The following is a 19,990-nucleotide window of genomic DNA, read 5'->3' as shown; positions in this document are numbered from 1 at the left end:
ACTACAGGTCGTCATGCTCCATAATATGTTTTGTACCATTTTTTGACATCTTTCATCATTTAATACAAAGAAGTTTATAAGAGATTTATTCACAGAAATAAATCAGGCATATTTGTATCGATTTGTCTATTGTTTTACGTCGCGAGCGCAGGAGCGGGTCTCGCGTTTCGTAATGAGATTATATACTTTTTTGTTATGAGAGTGCGTTAAGAAAATCATCCAATATAGTGCATGGTTTTGGCACGGGGGTCACGCCCACTTCGCCGTTCTTCTTCATTATTACAAGTTTTTCATGTGCACTATTACATAAGAGCTCTTTATTGTAGGAACAGCCAGAGCTACCGTGACTCTAGTCACAATTGAGACCGTCAGCGCAAAAGTGGCCTAACCCAGAATTTTTCATAATCATGCTTATATGTATATTATTGAAATTTATTTAAAATATAATAAATTTTGATGCAAAGCCATCCATAGTTTTACTCAGAGATAACAGATGGCTCTGTAATCATTATTGTTTTTTTTGTCTACTCAAATTCAAATTCATGGAAGTTTAAACCTCATTGCTCCATAACTATGGTAAGCTTATGCCGCTTTTGCGCTAACGGCCTCAACCTGATTTAAGTAAATCTTAAATTTTATATTTATATTTGTTTACAAACAGCAATTTTATTTTTATTTATATCATAATAATCAAATGTATCTTAAATCGGGTTTAGGCTTAAATCTTCTGTTTTTTCAAGGCAAACGCTGTTTTATTTTTCATTGTTTAATCATATCTTTGCGGACATTGCTTACCTGACTTTTTATTCGAATTTAGTCGCTTTTATATTGTATAATTTATACTTGATGTATGTACAACAAACCTGGTGTAAAGGAACCCATTGTGAAATCACAACCCAAATGCCATGACACCCACCTTGACACATGAGGTCGAATCCTCAGTTGTGTAGTAAGCAATAACGCCTATATTCTAAGAGAACATTATTCAGAATAAGCTCTCCACAAGTACAAAGGCAAATATTTCCTTGATGGAGGCAGTTCATCGTCGAAATACAACAGTTTGGTGCGTTAGGTAAATAAAAGTCAATACGCTGTCAACTATAGTTATTTATTTGTATAATTACTAGGAAGCAAGATTAAATTAATAATTGCTAAAATTATTAATAAAAAGTCATAAAGAATTTTCGATAAAGAAGGATAACAAAGGGTAATTATTTTTTTTAAATCAACGGTGACATTGTTTTAATGAAAAATCAAATTTGGTAAGTACCTTGATAGGAGGATAGTATTTTGATAGGATATTGTAACACTTCTAAGCAAAATAATTTATCAATTCCTAACTTCAATACTAAATATATAATTTTTTAATTTAATATAATATACTATAATACAGGATAAAATCAAAACCGTAAATGAGCTAAATAGGTTATAAATTACGGACATTAATAATTGTAGGCGAGGTGAGTGACCCGCAATCTTCTAGCTACATTTTTTAACAGATTACACAAGCGAGGGTCTCTTCAAAGTAACGGCGGGCGCAGAGAAGTTAGCTGGAGGTGGAATCACAGGCGAAACGAAGTTGATAGAATTGCTGGGCGGCTGGCGAGACTGTAAACGCGAACCATGCTGATAATTAGTCAAAACCTTATTTAGTATCTGTTCAATTCTTTAACGTTATTGTCTGCATTCAGTGTTAATTAAAGAATATGTCAAAATTTACGGAGCATTTTATGTTATCTTCTTTCTTCAATCTTTATGTTATCTTTATGAAGCCAAAAGGTCTTTTGTTCTATTTATTAATGTTTAATCTTTTTTTAAGGGCCATATTATTTTTTTTACTTGTTTTTTTGTCTTTTAGCTGTGTGCTAAAACAGGTGTACTAGCTTTTGATGTGTGTTGTGTGCCTGATAAATAAATGCAAACATGATTATATGAACTAGTAAGTGGGTACTGGACGACGGTTCTTTAGAGTTGTCTATCATTTTTCTTATTACGTAACGTAAAATTGAATTAATTGCTTTCATTTCTTTTGACATTTTGTGATGAAAAAAAACCACTTTTATTATATTGTAGTATATATAGTATAGTAATCAGAGACAGGTTATAAAAACAAAACAATAAAACAGTGGCAAAATACTCACGATTATTAGTCTTATTACAATGCAAGAGAGTATCAAATTCGTGTTCAAATTTAAGAATATTTGAAAATAAACAAAAAGTATAGAGAAATTGGAATTTATAGACCAACAATTGAGTCGTCTATTATCAAAGGCGGCAATCTGTGCATTTGGACAAAAAAAAATTATTGATATGTCAATACAGATTTATTTGAATATAATCGTCTCCTTCAAAGAATACGGTTCAAAACCTGCATTAAATAAAGGTTATAGGTTATAGGTTAAAATAGTTAACCTGTTATTTATCTAAGATCTCGTTCCGAAGAGTTTTGTGACTGCCAATGGAATACAAAGTCAATAATTCGTTTTTCTGATTTACCAATCATTGTCCAAAAGTCAGATTGCCGCCTTTGATAATAGTCGACTCAATTTATCGATAATCAAAAATTGGCTTCAAAATAGTTACCAATAATGTATTTAATATTTTTGTAATGTTTTTAGTTTGTTTGCCATAAACAAAAATAAATTTAAATATGAAATTAAATAATTAAAGTTAAAAGAATAAAATTAATAGCACGCTAAACTATACGAATGTAATATTGTGCTTAAGTTTTATCACTCCCACATTTAAACACACCAACAGACAAAAGCAAAACTCCCACAAGTATTTTTTTTCGAAGTACCTACATAATAGTAAAAGTTATCAAGTTTTAATACTTACCTTGATACCCTCGCCCAGAAACAAATTACTTGGTCGGTAGTAAGTAATATACCGTTGGCTTTTTTTATAATTAGTACTTAATACGGGTCTTCCAATCTGACTTTTGTAACACAGGTTTTCCTAGCATAAAAGTCAGGGAATTTTGTTATTGTATACCTCATAAAAAAGCCATGTATATTATTATACTAGTGTTAAGAATTCTTGTACGTGTTTGCATTTTAAGAGGCTTGAATAAATATTATTATTATTATTATTATTATTATTATTATTATTATTATTATTAATCTAAGCTTGATGTTCACTAAATACTGTATGGTATGACCCCGTACATCATATTGAGGGATAAAAGGCAATTTGGTTTATGCGATATTTCACATAAATACGCAACATTTGTCTGTGATTCAAGATTATAATATTTTTTCCAAATTTTAAAGTTTAAATTGCTCTGTTAAGTTGAAAAAACGGTGCTTAAACCAAATTACTGGTGGCAGGACCTCTTGTGAGTCCGCACGGGTAGGTACCACCACCACGCCTATTTCTGCCGTGAAGCAGTAAAGCGTTTCGGTTTGAAGGGTGGGGCAGTCGTTGTAACTATGTATTAGAACTGGAACTCACTGAACTGAGATCTTAGAACTCATATTTCAAGGTGGGTGGCGGCGTTTACATTTCAGATGTCTATGGGCTCCAGTAACCACTTCACAACAGGTGGGCTGTGAGCTCGTCCACCCAACTAAGCAATATAAAAAAAGGCTTTCGCCCCTCGATACTCGTAAAATACATATGCGAAATACTTAGTGATCATAATTTTTTGATTATGATTCTTATCTTATCGTGTCGTGAATCACGAGTCCTACCCCTGTTTCTATCGTTGGCAACAGTTCCGACTTACCTCTCTAGCATATCCGAACACTATTAGAGACGGCGATGGGTGAGCATACGTCTAGATACGTCGTGGAACGGTTTGTGGTTTTTAGCAAGTAACAGAAACGAACGCTGGTTCTGACCCAGCTGGGTATCCCGGGAGTACGAGTTTTTTTTATTTAATATCCTGACCAAATTCACTAAGACAAAAACAAAACATTTTAGACATAACGTTCAAAGCCTTTTTTCTATCAGACCAGGAAGAGTTTATTACAATTACAATTGGGTCAAATTAACTAAATGCTATTTTTAGCATGCTTATATATATATATATTTTATTTAGTTTTTTGTCAACCCCAAGTAGGTAATACAATGGAAAAAAGCGACAAAGAAATCGGTACCACCCTAGTCTACACAGTTTATTCTTCTATCGACTTTTACAACGTAAACTGACCATGTTGAGAAAAGAGATTGAATTCGCAGCCACATGATAATCCTCCGTTCTATTAATCTTTGGAATGACATTTCGTTTAAATATTAGAACAATATATCTCGTTAAAGTATTAGCACAAAAAACATTCTACATCTCGTCATAATGAAATGTATAGGGTAATTAAATAAAATGTTAGCGAAACATTAACTTTGTATGACCACAGAGCACACGGTACCTTAGAAGAAGAACGATGCGTCACATCGATGTAGCTGAGTCAACAAAACACGTCGTGAATACAAAATATGTAAAAGAATTACTCAATTTAAAAATATAGGATTTACACTTTTAGAAGAAGGCGAATTTGTTTTAAAAAAATATAAATCTCAAATTCATCAAATTGTCTACCTAATATATTCTAAGATTGTAATATAGTCGAGAGACTGACATTTGATATATAGACAACGGTAGACAGCAGCTTGGCTCTGCCCGGGCATTGCTGAGGTCTATGGGTGACGGTAAACACTCACAATCAGGTAGGCCGTATGCTCGTCTCCCTACATGGGCAATAATAAAAATATATAGATTCCTAAGTTTTACTCAGAAAATTTAAGGAAAATAAAGAATAGTTATTAGATTGTGTAGTAATGTGGTCAATAGCCTGTAGTATGTGTGGTCAACTCTCTGTAATTAATACTGACTTAACTTCCCTAATTTATTTTTATAGTCTCGATCTAACTAAGCAAAATAATATTGGAAACGAATTTTAGGTTGACTGTTTCAGAAAAAAGGCTAAATGTGGTCTTGCTCCAGACTTGCAAGTATAATTAAGACAAATTTCATACCGAACAAATTATACTCGAATTTAAACAAGATGCATAGAGTTTTAATAAAGAATGAAAACAAATCGATTATACGAATTTTATTCCCAACAATAAGATAAACATGATTATTAAAGATTAAAAAATTATCATAAACAAACAAACTGTTTTGCGACAGTTTTATTATGTATGTAGTGTAGCGTCAACAATGACAACTTAAGTACTAAATAATTGAAATTATCCAAATATTGAAGGTTAAATAATTTACAATGGAGGTACTCTTTACTCAGATTAAACTATCTGATGGATGAGCTTGAAACCCAAAGGCAAATCGGCGTCCAGATTGTTAACAGTGTCATTATATTGGCTCTGTTATTTTCTTTTATATGAATTAAAGTCATATGCGCGGAGTATGGTATTTGCTTCTATATTGAACACGAGTTATACGAATACAAAGCAAAATTCTGCTTTTTTTACCTTTAATATTTGAAAATTTTCAATATTAAGGACGACAGAGTAGTTATGTTTAGCCGGAATGACGAGTGTAATCTGTGGACCATTTGTAATGACGCGGATGCAAATGATTATTGTTAACTGGTCCTTTAGTGATGCGAAGCTTAGGTCCGAACGTTAAGAGTTTCACGGGGAATGTTCTTAGGTAATAAAGACTGCAGCAACTTTGATCGCGCAAATGTTTTGGTACTAGAATCAATATTATACATGTGGAAAGATCGGTATTTACATCTTATTTGTACAGTTTTAGTCAGTTCACACTGGCACACTAGGTTTGCTTTAAAAGAATATGAATGTCAATGTCAATTATCGGTTGTCAATGTGATAAGTTTTTTTTTTTAAATAGTAGGTTTTGGTGTCAAAGTTAAAATCCACTACTTTTAGCCCTATAATCTCACATATACATACCCGTGTAATAATATGTCAAGTTAATCGACATAGATACACCGACAATAACCGACTTTAAGGCCCTTTCATTTTGCATACAGTTTTATTTCAAAACAAAATAACAGTAAGCAACTCCCGATCACACACATTACACCCGCCAAACTGACGTACACGTTAACAAAATCACAATCAAGCAATACACAATAGTAGACACATATGGCCTTATCGAACGTGGTACCCCGGAACTATTGGACCGCATTTTGTCTCTTTCGCCAAAGTTTCACTTCAGACATTAGCGAAAAAGACAATAAATGCGCAAGGGCAGAATGCAGAATTACTAATAGATGTGAATATTTACACTACGACTGTGTTAGGAGGAGACCACGATCGTTAAGGACGATACAAACTAGCTTATAGTTAGGAGGCTACATCTCTCAACATTTAGAGGGTAGACACAAAGGGATGAGGGTAAAACATATTAATTCATATTTTACAGGGTGGAAATCGAAACAAGATAATTTACTGCTATCTAAGGCTATCAGGAAGATGTCAAGATTTTTCTATTGAAAAATGAGAAATTGGTAAAGCAAGAAAAACAATAATTAGAAAACGGCATCCTACGATACTATTTCCTCTTCAATTTACAAATTTTGAAAGGGTTTATTGGCGCTAGTAAAATATTACGGTACTGCAATATCTTCTTACCAGTCCGTTGCATTTTCATTTGCAACCCTGGCTATCTCTAGTTTCCATAGTTTGTATCGTAATAACAGAACTAGTCAGCATCTATACTTAAATCTTTCCTAACAATTCGATCAGGTTGCACGTGGTTCAATTTTGCACAAATTTATGGGAAGTATGAGGGAATATGACATGAATCCCTGTTACTGTACCTTACCTATGTAATGTATATAGTTGGTTTGTACCGCCTACAGATTTCAATAGGTCTGATTCTAATAGCAAAATGTGAGGATGAGTAAAATTAAAAACAGCGTTAATTTATTAATCAATCAAATACACTAAGCAACGCGATAGATGTTATACTTCTTTACGTATGGATAATATGAGGATTACTTATTGTAATTATTTATCTATTAGTTAGGTTACACGGGCAAATCGTTCCTGCCATTTAACAGCAAATTTCTTACTGACAAATTCTCAATCGGGATCATTCGTGAACACACTGCACGTCACGTACGTATCAATTTCACGAAAACAGAACTGTCATGGGTGCCTTATCTTGAACTGAAAGTTTCATAATGAAATATCTTCTGTGCGAGTACAAGAATAACATCCATGTAGCGAGCCTAGTATTGTTTTTCATTCACACACGACACAAATACATACGTATGTATTTACTCCATTAAAAAAAAAATTCTCAACAGAGCTAAAGCAATATAAAATCAATTTACCTTAATTCGTGTATATGGAAATTAATCTTGATAATATTTAGGAATCTTATATTATTATAAAGCCAATAGACGTATAAAAATGTAGGTTGATAGTGCCAATTTTACGCCATCAAATAACTTGACGATTTCAAATAAATATATGTATTTAGATAAATCATGATTACATTTTTAATATTCCCTTTTTTATTAAATATATTACATTATAATTTTATCGCATGATTCACGTTTGTATAAATTAGTTCATGATTGAAATGGTAAGTTCATCAGGTTGTTACTTGTAAAGCGCTTGGCTCCACAACAACAAGGGAATGCGTTGAAACTGTTAATAATTAGATTCAATCATCAATATGTAAAAGTATAAAAGCTTTCACTGAACCGTTCAATAAACGTTATGGGTATGTGAATCTACAAGTTCATTATATCAAAGAGACTCAGCATTAACAACGAAATGGCACTTTCAATCTTTCGTTTTTCATTTATCACAATGGATCTTAACCTAAATACACGGTATTGGGGCTAAATTTTAAATTACAATCCATTTATTTGTTAATAAAGTATATTATATATTTAGTAGCAACCACTGTCTTGAACGTGGGTGTAGTTTATCTCTGAGTAGACATACCATCCTGAAATAGCACGTATTATTACATTCCATAGAGGTGTAAATACATTAACTATTTACTAAGGTTAATCAAACTTTTTAGCACAGCCTAAATAAAAGCTAAAATGTTATATAGCAAAGACGTCACTGAACACTTAGCTCTCTACAGATAACACAAGCCAATTTGAGCTTTAAGCTCGCTTTTATCACATTTTCGAAAAGCATCTACAGTATTTTTATTCAATAATTTTTAAGTTCATTTTATAAACAAAAACAAAGTAAAACTCACAAACTAGTATATCGTCAAAGTAAACAAATTTATAGAGATGCGTTATTTGATAATTATCAAATTACAACGCTAAATTTTCCACATCTTATGCTAATGTTATAGACAAACACAAAACATGACACATTCAATTTAACAACAAACAATCACAGTTCAGTCGAAACAAAAATCTTTACATACATCAGTTTCTCAGTGATTGATGGAAACCCGTGTCTGTGTCAAGTGTAAGATAGTGAAAGCAACAGATATTTTGTTTGAATATTTTGTTACGGGACATTTGTTACTAATATATCGTTAAGTTAAATACTTCGTTTTCTATGATACGCGGAAGTCTCAGGTAATATTGTCGCGGTTTTGCCTAAACTTGGCATTCCATAAAGGTGTTCAGAAAACAAAATTACTAATCTATTTATCTTCTAGAATTGCTATGATTAATTTTGTCAACATTTTAACGTTAGAAGCCAACTTGTTTGCAAGTCTGAGTAAGTTTTAACTGAACATATCAGAAAGGAAACGCTGGAAGAAAGGAAATGCCTTTGATGAATTTTACTAAATTTATTGGCTCTAAACAGTTTCAAGGTTTAGCTTGGCATTTAGTCACTATAATGTCACATGTTTAATAATTTAATCAGTTTGATAATTTACAGTTTTTCCCTGCTAAACCTTAAAACCGTATTTCATGTCTACGAATCGCGAACCAAACACAATTTAAAAAGGAACAAGAAAGAAGAGAAAGAGAGAGAGTGAGAGTGATCTAGTCATCTAAGTGGTAGGTTGAGCTTTCCTTATAGAAGGGTACTGCAACTGTACCTTGAATATGTTGGTCAGCTCATCGAGGATGGTCTCGTGACGGAACGAAATGCGGATATCGGGTACGTTGGTTCGAGTTATGTCATTACCGGCCACACCTTCCTTGGTATAGTTGGGCCCTAACCAGTACTGCTTCATCTGTAATTGTAATTATTATAAAAACTAGCTGCCTTTGTAGCCACATAGGGTTGCCACCAACCGATTGGAAAAAATAAAATTTTAACATGTTTTTCTAACCGAGTTCATAAGAGCAAAGATTTAGCCATATATGAGCATTCCAATATCTGTTACCCTGTATAGTCGCCTGTCTTAGATGGGTCATAAAAGTATATGAAAGTATTGAGTAGCTTCGACCTTAAAGACGATAACCGAAAGTCGGATACCCTACGTAACTGGTGGTAGGACCTCTTGTGAGTCCGCACGGGTAAGTTCCACCACCCTACCTGTTTCTGCCATGAAGCAGTAATGCGTTTCGGTTTGAAGGAAGAAAGGAAGTCGTTGTAAATATACTGAGACCTTAGAACTCATTTCTCAAGGTGGGAGGCGGCATTTACATTGTGGATGTGTCTGGGCTCCGGTAACCACTTAACACCAGGTAGATCGTGAGCTCGTCCACCCATCTAAGCAATAAAAAAATTACAAAAACATAAAAATACTCAATGACACTTGGACATATAGTATTCTACTCCTTGAACCAAATGGAATTTAATAAGGAAAATATGTAACCAGGTCTAATGTTTATTATGTCCCATTGTGATCGGCCATGAGTACTCCCAATCTATTTTGTAATGAGATATAGTTAAAAACGTACAAAAATATACATATATAATAAAAATTTGTACCTCGTGCGGGAATCCGGACATGAGCACCGAATTCCTTGCCAATTCACACATGTCGCATGAACTGAGCTTCCACACTTGCGCTGCGATACTGTATTCTTCCATCAGCGGCTCCTGCACATGCGCAGAATAGCGTGTACATATAGCTTAGATTAAGTATGTCTCGTCACCTCTAATAATGGTCTTTTTTTATTGCCGTACAGGCAGACGAGCATACGGCCCACCTGATGGTGAGTGGTTACCGTCGCTCATGGACATCAGCAATGACAGGGGAACAGCCAAGCCGCTGTTTACAGTTAAGTACTCTCCGTAAGCCTCATTTGAAGAAGGACATGTCATAGCGCTCGGAAAACTCGTGGAGGGGAGCTCATTGCAAAGCCGGATGGTACGTAGCAAAAAATATGTTTGGAAACGCACTGTGGATGACCACAGTGGCTCCAGGTAGTATAGATGAACTCTACTCCGATGGCGGGCAGTGCGATGGTAAAAACGAGACGACGGTATCATTTCAAACAATTCCTCAGAGCACTCCCCATGGAACATACGGTTCAGAATACAGAGGAAACCGAAGTCCCTCCGAACGGCCCTCTTCTGTATGGATCAAATGGAAGCAGCTGGTGTATCCCAAATACTAGCGTAGGTAGCGAGGTGAGAGTACTACTCCACGCGAGGCCGGACCTGTGCTTTGCAATGGTCACTACTTTAATTTTAGCATTTTTCATAGGATAGTGTTTTGTCGAGGTTTACGAAGCTTAGAGTTGCCAGGTGGATAATAAAAAAAAAAACCATATTTGTTTTTTTTAAGTAAGAATATTGTTGGATGTCCATGTGTTTACCATGTGTCATGCAAGATAAAAAAAAACATGTGTGCAATTCACACGTGGTAGAAGTGAAACCTTCCAAAATTAAAATACAATTATCCTAAACGTCTTAAGTATATGTAAAATTTTGTCTCTGTGAATTGATATTTTAATTTCACGTATAATCCTAAATTAAAATTCACAAAAATCAATTAAAATCTCACAGATGGCGCTGTATTAAATAGTATGTATATTTCTGTCTCATTCTTTGCTGGCTTCATCCTACACATTTTTGTATTTGTGTCTCTTACCTGTCGTTTTTTCCGTTGCATCCGGTTTGAAATCACAACGATTCTAAAGAAGTTTTCACTTAAAAAAAATTTTTGAGCCAACTAACATAGCGTGGTTTTTACAGAACTACATCTGATACCTTGGTGAAGTGAAACTGCAGGGGGTCGTCAGTACTGAGAGTGATGCAGAGCCCTCGAGCTAAGAACTCCGGCAGCGGGTTCCTGTGGTAGTTGAGGAACAGCGAGTTGTTGCTGAGCGGAGACATCGCGATGTAGATCTGGGCGAGGTAGTACAGGTACTGCAGGACTGGTACCTGGCGATAGGAAGTAGGCGCCGTGTAAATATAACCAGACATGGCCTAAAGGATAAGACGTCCGGTGCATTCGTGTTGAGCGATGCACCGGTGTTCGAACCCCGCAGGCGGGTATCAATTTTTCTAATGATATACGTACTTAACAAATGTTCACGATTGATTTCCATGGTGAAGGAATAACACATCGTGTAATAAAAATCAGATCCGCAAAATTATAATGTGCGTTATTACTGGTGGTAGGACCTCTTGTGAGTCCGCGCGGGTAGGAACCACAACCCTGCCTATTTCTGCCACGAATCATTAATCCGTTTCGGTTTGAAGGGTGGGGCAGCAGTTGTAACTATACTTGAGACCTTAGAACTTGCATCTCAAGGTGGGTGGCGCTGTAAATGTTTGTAACGTTGTAAATGTCTATGGGCTCCAGTAACCACTTAACACCAGGTGGGCTGAGCTCGTCCACCCATTTAAGTAATACAAAAAAAACTCTTGGAGAAGTATGTACCGCCTACCTTTACTATGACTTTAAATACAGACTATCACCATTACTCAAAACCCGTTTAGCTGTTAGCTAGTTCCGAGAGTTTGTAGGGGGGCTGAAGTCGCTCAACACTATTCTTATTATTAGACTATCCTCTATTTTATTCCGCAGCTGTTAGTTACCTTCCTGAGTAGGAGGCCGTGGGAGATGTTCTCGGCGAGCAGGAGGCCGCAGACGAGATGCTGTACAGGACCCGCCTCTCCGCAGTGAGGACGCAGGACGAACGTGTTCAGACCTTGCTCCCTGGGAGTGTCATAGAATATTTTCAATTTAGGGCCTCTGACAGTCAAAATCTTAACTTAAGTGGTCACTGTCATTAGCTATGTCAAACCGATTCCTGTCGCTAAAGACTCAGTAAAGGTAATAAGAATGTTACGCACTGGGATTCGGGATAAATAAAAATTCTACCGAATCACAAGTTAACACTATATTCAACACTTAAAACACTCAACAAACACTTTAAAACTCTCGATTAGCTTTTTCCGCTTCGCTTCAGGTGATCCGTTCACTGTTTCGCTTCGAGTAGTTCCGATTACTAACTGACTGCGTGCCATCCGTGCAACGCTTTTATAGCCGATACCACATCTCTAGAATTATCGAGAATATTCCACACATATCTAGTATTGTGTTTCCGCTATCTGACAATAGATGGCGTTGTACTTCTCGAGCGTTCCAGGTGCTACTAGGTCCTTCGATATTCGTTCGACTATTCGGCGTTAGATGGCGTTACTCTTACCGGCGTAACAAGAAGATAGATAAAGGCAGATGTAGGAGAGACAGCTTAAAGGGATACATGTTCACTTTAGAATCTGATGAGTTTGATTCTCTAAAAGCGCACTGAGTTTTAACGCAACAAAACCTCAGACCCGAGAGTGCCGGTGATACGTGGCTGCAGTGGATGAGAGCTTTTAAAAATCAATGAAATAGTATTTAAAATAAATAATAGTTTAAAAACAAATAACAAATAAGCTTTTATAGAAAATCCAACAAAAAAATAGAAAATGAACTTTAATAAATTTGAATTAAAAATAGTGTAAGACAAAATCATTTTATTGTAAAAAAGCGTGGGGTGCTTTTCAGGATATTATCAAAATAACTCTTCTACTCATATCTGTTCATAAAATATTTAAAACTACTGATAACATGCACCCCACGCTTTTTTTACAATAAAATCATTATTATTTATTTTTCAGTTTTTAGTTGAATTTCAATCTTTTCAATATATTTTTTAAAAATTCAATTGTCATTTGTTCTTAATAAGTATATCAAATTTCGAGTTAATCCGACGTTATGAAGGGGGTCAAAATCATGTTCAGGTCTGAAGTTAATAAAAAAAGCGTATTAAAAAACTTACTTGCGGAAATGGTTCAGTACAGTCATGTTGGCGTACATGTAGTAGAGGTAGTACGCGTACGGAGGGTTCTCCTCGTCGTCCCACTCTTCGGGGCTTTTGACTTCGGTGTCCAGCATCGGGTTCTCGGGCTTGGACTCGTCGTCCACGCTGTCGAACCCGATCACGTGCTGGAACGCGGGTAGACGGAAACATGTTCAACTAGCGCCATCTATCCGCCACAAGGATTCTTACGTGGGACTTTCACTGTGCTAACGTACCGAGGGGTGAATGACTGTATGGCTTAGTGTCTATTAACACAGATCGCCTCGGAGAGGAGAGCAGATTCTTATCACGTTTGAAACATCGAAGTAAAGTTTATTTTTGCATGTGCACTTCTTTTGTCATTAAGAATGCTTGAACACGCTGCGTGTGAAATAGTAAGAGGAGCTGACTGGCTGGAGCCGATTGCGTGCGCATCTCTTCCACCCAGTCAATGTGAAATAGTTGGCGGCTTGGTCCGGCCAATTCCAAACGATCCGGTCTGTGTGAACGGACCCATAAGCGACATGCTTGCTTCTTAACAGCAGAGCCATTTAAAGTTTAAAATTTCATAACAAAAAAACTTGTTCAGCTATTTGAATGTGGTAAACTTAATTGAAGTTCAATTAAAAACATCGAACTGTTGATGCTGATACCAAATAAAACGAACCAAATAGCCTTTTACCCTTCGATGTACATAGTGCCATTTTTATTCAAAAACATATATAAGAAGAGCCCAAATAAGAGCGTTGTTTTAAAGTCTATGGTATTTACTTGTGCTTCATACGGTTTAAAGTCTCAGCCGACTTCGATTAATGCGGTGTTAATGGATTTGTTTTGTCGCTCACACAATCGCTTTCACGAGTGTCCAATAACGAATATATGTTCAAACTATACTTGAGACCTTAGAACTTATATCTCAAGGTGGGTGGCGCATTTACATTATGTATGTCTATGGGCTCCAGTAACCACTAGGTAAGCTGTGAGCTCGTCCACACATCAAGCAATAAAAAAAAAAAATCTTACTGTGAGGAACTTGTGCAGCTCGATGTTGCTGTTAGGATCGTTTGTGACTTCGAAGAGAGGCTGGAAGATGTTGTTCAAGAACTCGTGGAAGTCGTTCATTATTTTGTTGGATTTGAAGATGTCGCTGTAACAAACCAACATGTGCAGTGGTATCAGGCGCGCTACGGGACTTGCTTCTCTGTGTTTACTGTCTAACTGTGGACGGCTCCCTGTGAAGTGATCGCCCATGGACCACAGCAATGCTAGAAGACAGGCAAGCTGCTGCCTATAGCTTACTGTAGAACAGTAATATCGAGACGCGCTCTGAGCTAGAGTTGTCTATTTCTGCGACTATGTGGTTTAGTGTTATGGTTTGGAGAACATAGCCCTGTTTTATCATATACATACCTCTAAAAAATTCAGGCCCCCCTATTATTTACTTATCGGCGTTTTATAAGCCAGTTATGAGGAGACTATCAAAAGTTGTTATTTATTAAAAAAAAACTTTTTTCGTATTTAATTTATGAATTAGAATAACAGTACCATCAATTAGATTCTTCTAATTCATGAAGAAGGTATATGGTAAGTATGGCAATGGACTGTACAGGAAGTGAACACAAGTGTTTGTTGCCAATATAAACGTTTTTATTTTATTTGTTAAGTGAGTGGACTCATGGCACACCTGATGTTAAGTGGTTACTGGACCCCATAGACATCTACAACGTAAATGCCACCCACCTTGAGACATGAGTTGTAAAGTCTCACTTTTAACAGTATGTTGAGTCTGCGCTTATTATATAGAGCGTGTGTGATATTATGTGGGGCGATAATTATTAACAAGACACGACAGTTTGCAACCAGTTTATTGTGCGACGACTCGACACAGACTAAACTAAGCCCGCTACAAGTACAACAACTGCCGCGCCCTTCAAACTGAAACGCATTACTGCTTTACGGCAGAAATAGGCGGTACTACCCGTGCGGACTCACAAGAGATCCTAGCACTAGTAATGATATTGTTACGCCGGTAGGAGTCGCCGAATAGTCGAACGAATATCGAAGGATCTAGGAGCGCCTAGAACGCTCGAGAAGTACAACGCCATCTATTGACAGATAGCGAAAACTACTACTAGAGATGTGCGGAGTATTCTCGATAATTCTAGAGATGAGGTATCGGCTATAAAAACGTTGTAGAGATGGCACGCAGTCAGTCAGTAATCGGAACTACTCGAACCGAAACAGCGAACGGATCACCTGAAGCGAAGCGGAACAAGCGAATTGAAAGTTTTAAAGTGTTTATTGGGTGTTTTAAAGTCTATGTGAAGTGTTCTAAGTGTTGAATACAGTTTTAAGTTGTACTTTGGAGAAATTTTATTTATCTCGAACCCCAGCGCGTAACAATATCGACGCTTGAAAGGTAAACGTGACTAAGCGACAATGCGTGAGCTTTACAGTAGACTAATTTAAAGTTGAAATACCTGAAAAAAACCTATTTTAACGAATCTAGCTGTAGGATTGAAATGATTTTAATAGACCTAGAAATATATATTTTTTGCGCATCGAATATGGTTATTGCCTATCATTTATGTACCAAGCAGTTATTGTCGCTTAGTCACGTTTGCCTTTCAAGCGTCGATATGTTACCAACAGCTAGTGAAGGATGAGTGGACAGCGCGTCGCATACTTACTAGAGGCGGGGTATCTGTATGAGCCAGCGCACGTTGTTGGAGTGCACGTCGTACTGGATGGCCCACTTGGCGAGCTTGGCCCACTCGCCGGGACTCTTGCCGTACACCGACAGCCGCAGCTCCGCGTTCTGGTACTTGCTCTCCTCCAGGTCCGACGCCACCTCCTGGGCAGGGACGGCCCCGTGATTTAATTGTGTATTTTTTTTCCTATTTTAGCTTCTTGACGTATAGCGATAGGGCAGCGGTCGGGGAACCGGGGTAAATTACCCCAAATGGGGTAAAATAAAATTTTGGGGGGTAAAAATGAAACTTTTGTGAGTAAAAAGTATATATTGAAGTGAAACTTCTTTAGAATCGTTGTGATTTCAAACTCGATGAAATAAAATGAATCGAAACGAAAAAAAAAAATTTTTTTTTCAATTTCAAAATTATCATGAGGACTATAATATGAAAGATGCTAAAAAGAAGCGATTTCGTTTTTTTTTCTTCTTTGCCATGGGGTAATATCAATTTACACAAAAATATTTTGGGGTAATAATTTAAAAAGTTCCCCGACTGCTGCAATAGGGGTATAGCTATGGGGGTGACGACTCAGTTGAGCGCCTTGTGGTGCAGGGCATGATAAAGGGTACAAGACTGCGCGGCAGATCACCGTTACGATGGACCCACCAAATCAAGGCAGCTCTGAGCGGTCCCGTTAACGAGTGCACAAGAAGGGCCGCGGTACGCGAGAAATGGCGACGTCTGGTGAAGCGCACTACCACCCGAAGTGATGACCACGACCACTCTGCAAAGAGTGCGTGCGACTGAGAAGTTGACGTATAGCTGAGTTCACAGGGCTCTAACCTGGTGATGTTGCTAACATGGGCCCTAACAAGAGCAGTGCTCCGCAGAATCTACCACCGGATTGGAATCGCGACCCACTGAGAAAATCCGGCGAGAAACTCAGTGGGCCGGGACGTAATATTACGTTATCAGTGTGCTCAGAACAGTTTCCCTTCGTTTGCCGCTAGGGGCGCTGTTCCAACTCCATACTAATTTGAGTTAACGTTTACGCAATCGAGTTGTTAAAAAACTAATATTAAGCACACAGTACTGAAATATCTATTGTTTAAATGAATAGCAGCGTCTGTTTTATAATTTCTAAAGGCTTCAGTAGACGGTCCATGATACTTTATTCCCATCTAGAACATAGCATAATCCTCTCCCGTGTCCCTCGTCTTATCACAAATGGCGTTCACATTACATATCCACGTTGACGGACCCGTATTTTTATTAAAGATCGGCAGACGAGCTCACAGATCTGGATTCGAGCTACCGGAGCCCACAGACCATAACATGCAGTCCCATGAGATTAACACGTTGGCTGCGGTCAGTAAAATCATAATGCTTCATCTGGTGCGGTGGCGGGTCGATGCGCCCCCAACGATATTTCCAGCAGTGAATGGTAGGTGTTTCTCGACCCACCAGCACTAGGGTAGATTAAAATGCTGTAGCTTTGTGTAAGCATACTGTATACAATTTGTAGTATATAGTTGTCGGTGTCGAACTCTAACAAACACCTGAAATAGAAAGTACCGTGGCAGGCCAAGATGGGCCTGTTCCGCAATAAAGGGGTTAAAAGTGAAGTATCCCCTCACGCAACGGCGATCAAACAACGCAGAAATAAGCAGATCTGTCCACCAGTACACCATTTTCCAACATCCCCATGACTAAAGTGATCGACAAGGCAGCTGGTGTACGTGTTCCTCACAGCGCAGACTGCTGCATACCTTAATGATCCTGGCGAAGTACTTTCCGTTCATGTAGTTGTCGGTCTTGAGGAACACCTCGCGGAGTCTGCTCTCCCCGATTGGGTTGTACTTCGCGTTGAACTTGTCGAAGCGATGGAACGTGTTCCGGTCCTGATGAAGTACATTGCGCGCTTAAAACTCGGTTTCTTCCACATGGTGTGAACGAAATCACCGATAGGCAGCACCCAGTGATATTGCCACAATGTGGAGACAGCATTGTTAAGTAGCCCAGTGATTCAAGGAACAAGAACACAAGACCTTTTTTTATTGCTTATATCGTCTTCTCGCATTAAAACTGTATAATCTCAAAACTTACTAAATTTTACAGGAGAGTGTTTTAAAGGTTTAATAATATTATGATATTTATAATATTAATCATCTTTGCAATAATTTTTACCTGTTACATTATCTTTTAAAGTAAGATAAAATTATGTATTAATTTTGTAAATAGTAGCCAAATATAGGTAAACTAAAAAAAAAACTAAAACTAAACTACACTCTTTTGACAGTATTTATGAGAAAAATACTGGTGATACCAAATGATTCCGCATATTAACTCAATTTCTAATATTTTTGGAAATTGTACTTTTAATGCGAAAAGACGATATGTAACGACGAACGCGCGACCCACCTGGTGTTAAGCGGTTATCGGAGCCCATAGACATCTACAACAGGCCTTAGGACGGCAGCAAGCCTAGATCTATCACTGTACTTATTAGATTGTATTCTTCTTGTCATTTCCTCGTCTATGGTAAGTGTGACGATGAAGATCAGGTCTTGTAGTATTGCGGATGAGCCCTCGTAAATGGGTCAGTAAATCAAACTCACCGCGTGCACGTCCAGCATATCCACGGTGAGGTCGTAGGTGCTCAGGTTCATGGATTGGAACACAGACCTCAGGGTCATAGGTGTGCCTTTGTGGAGGGTCACCACCTGAAAACCGATTTTTTTTTAATTGCCACTGGTAGAAGGTGAGTATACGGACTATACAGATAAATCAAATCAAATCAAAAAAGTTTTATTCAACATAAATGAAAGTACATACTTATTGAACGTCAAAAGATATAATTAATAACTTCCAATGTAATATAATACTAAAGGATGACCTCGCTTTTTTTACAATAAAATTATTTTTTCTTACACTATTTTCAATTCAAATTTATTAAAATTTATTATCTATTTTTTTAGTTGGATTTTCTATAAAAGCGTATTTTGATTGATTTTTTTAAACTATTATTTATTTTTCATTTTTAGATGAATTTTAATTTTTTCAAAAATTTTTTTTTTTTTTTTTGAGTAATACTTGTCGTATACCGTTATCCACCCGGTATGGTAGAAACAGGTACCAGTAAGCGTTGGTATGATTAGTGTTAATGTACTTACCTCGTCCGCATGCGTCTTCAATGTCTTCTTAATGAACCGCAGTAAGTGTTTCTGGTTCATGCAAGACGCCGCGTGGATGTGCGTATCCACCTTCCTGTTACGAGAGACAACTGTTCTAAAGCAAACTTTAATCGTGAACTCGGACTCACAAAAACCTCCTATGTTTGGAACATCATCTACAGAGAGACAACAGGAAGTGTAGTTCGTCCTTTCCGTTAGGAACAGTTTTTTTTTCATGGCTGAGTTGGATGGACGAGCTCACAGGCTACCGGTGTTCAGTGGTTACTGGAGCCCATAAACGTCGCTCGCTACCCATCGTGAGATATCAGTTATAAGGTCTCAAAATAGTTACAACGGCTGCCCCGCCCTTCAAACCGAAACGCATTACTGCTTCACGGCAGAAATAGGCATGCACTTACTACACATCTGCAAATCTACAATGCCAGCAGGGTCTATCGAGAAACTTGTTGTTCAGGATAGGGTCAATGGCAAAAGATCTCGTGGACGAAGCCTCATGCGCTGAGCTGATCAAGTGAAAGACCTTACCAAAACCCTACTTAGGGAGTGCGTGCGCCAAGCCTCAGTTCGCGAACTATGGAGAACATCTGTCAAGGCTTTAATAAACAAGGATTCTATATGACCATAACTGCTCTACCAAAAGTAACCGACCATGATGATGATATTACAAATCAATACTAACTTAATATGCTTATCAAGAGACATAATAACTGAGTATAACTAATATACTATATAGCTGAGTTGGATATTTTTACTTGTAGGTTAGTTACGTTTATAAAAATTCCACGTTAGTAATAGGTTAGTAGTGTAATTGTTTAATTGTATGTAAAGAAAAACCTTCATGGTCTAAAACTCTTTTTAAAAAAAATGATTTTTCTTATATGTCATTCAGTGAAGTTTGACATTCAGTAAAAATTCAAATTCAAATTCAAAATCATTTATTTCAACTTGGATGTCATCAAAAACACACTTGTTGAATGTCAAAATGTAA

The 19,990-nt window shown here is 37.1% G+C and overlaps 1 protein-coding gene across 31 annotated transcripts in view; it reads right to left on the bottom strand.

Annotated features, from left to right (window-relative positions):
• Positions 1-1,091: 1,091 nt before the first annotated feature.
• LOC101746046 (AMP deaminase 2) overlaps positions 1,092-19,990 on the bottom strand; it is a 61,362-nt gene continuing 42,463 nt past the window's right edge. For 19 of the 31 annotated variants that reach the window (XM_012689989.4, XM_062676015.1, XM_062676019.1 and 16 more), the window contains 11 exons: positions 18,982-19,075; positions 18,427-18,531; positions 17,578-17,709; positions 15,806-15,969; positions 14,139-14,262; positions 13,095-13,261; positions 11,863-11,983; positions 11,029-11,202; positions 9,802-9,912; positions 8,960-9,097; positions 1,092-1,608 (listed from right to left, as the gene is read on the bottom strand). In XM_012689989.4, the coding sequence (XP_012545443.1) occupies positions 1,501-1,608; positions 8,960-9,097; positions 9,802-9,912; positions 11,029-11,202; positions 11,863-11,983; positions 13,095-13,261; positions 14,139-14,262; positions 15,806-15,969; positions 17,578-17,709; positions 18,427-18,531; positions 18,982-19,075 (1,438 nt within the window). In that variant the 3' untranslated portion in view covers positions 1,092-1,500. Of the gene's footprint in view, positions 1,609-5,036; positions 7,889-8,959; positions 9,098-9,801; positions 9,913-11,028; positions 11,203-11,862; positions 11,984-13,094; positions 13,262-14,138; positions 14,263-15,805; positions 15,970-17,577; positions 17,710-18,426; positions 18,532-18,981; positions 19,076-19,990 lie in introns of those variants that run through there. The other 12 variants (XM_012690000.4, XM_062676016.1, XM_062676026.1 and 9 more) reach the window with 1 other exon arrangement.

Source organism: Bombyx mori, chromosome 25, assembly GCF_030269925.1.
Source record: "Bombyx mori chromosome 25, ASM3026992v2".
NCBI classification, from domain to species: Eukaryota; Metazoa; Arthropoda; class Insecta; order Lepidoptera; family Bombycidae; genus Bombyx; species Bombyx mori.
Note: the sequence above shows the minus strand (reverse complement) of the source record. Positions and strands in the feature narration are given on the sequence as shown.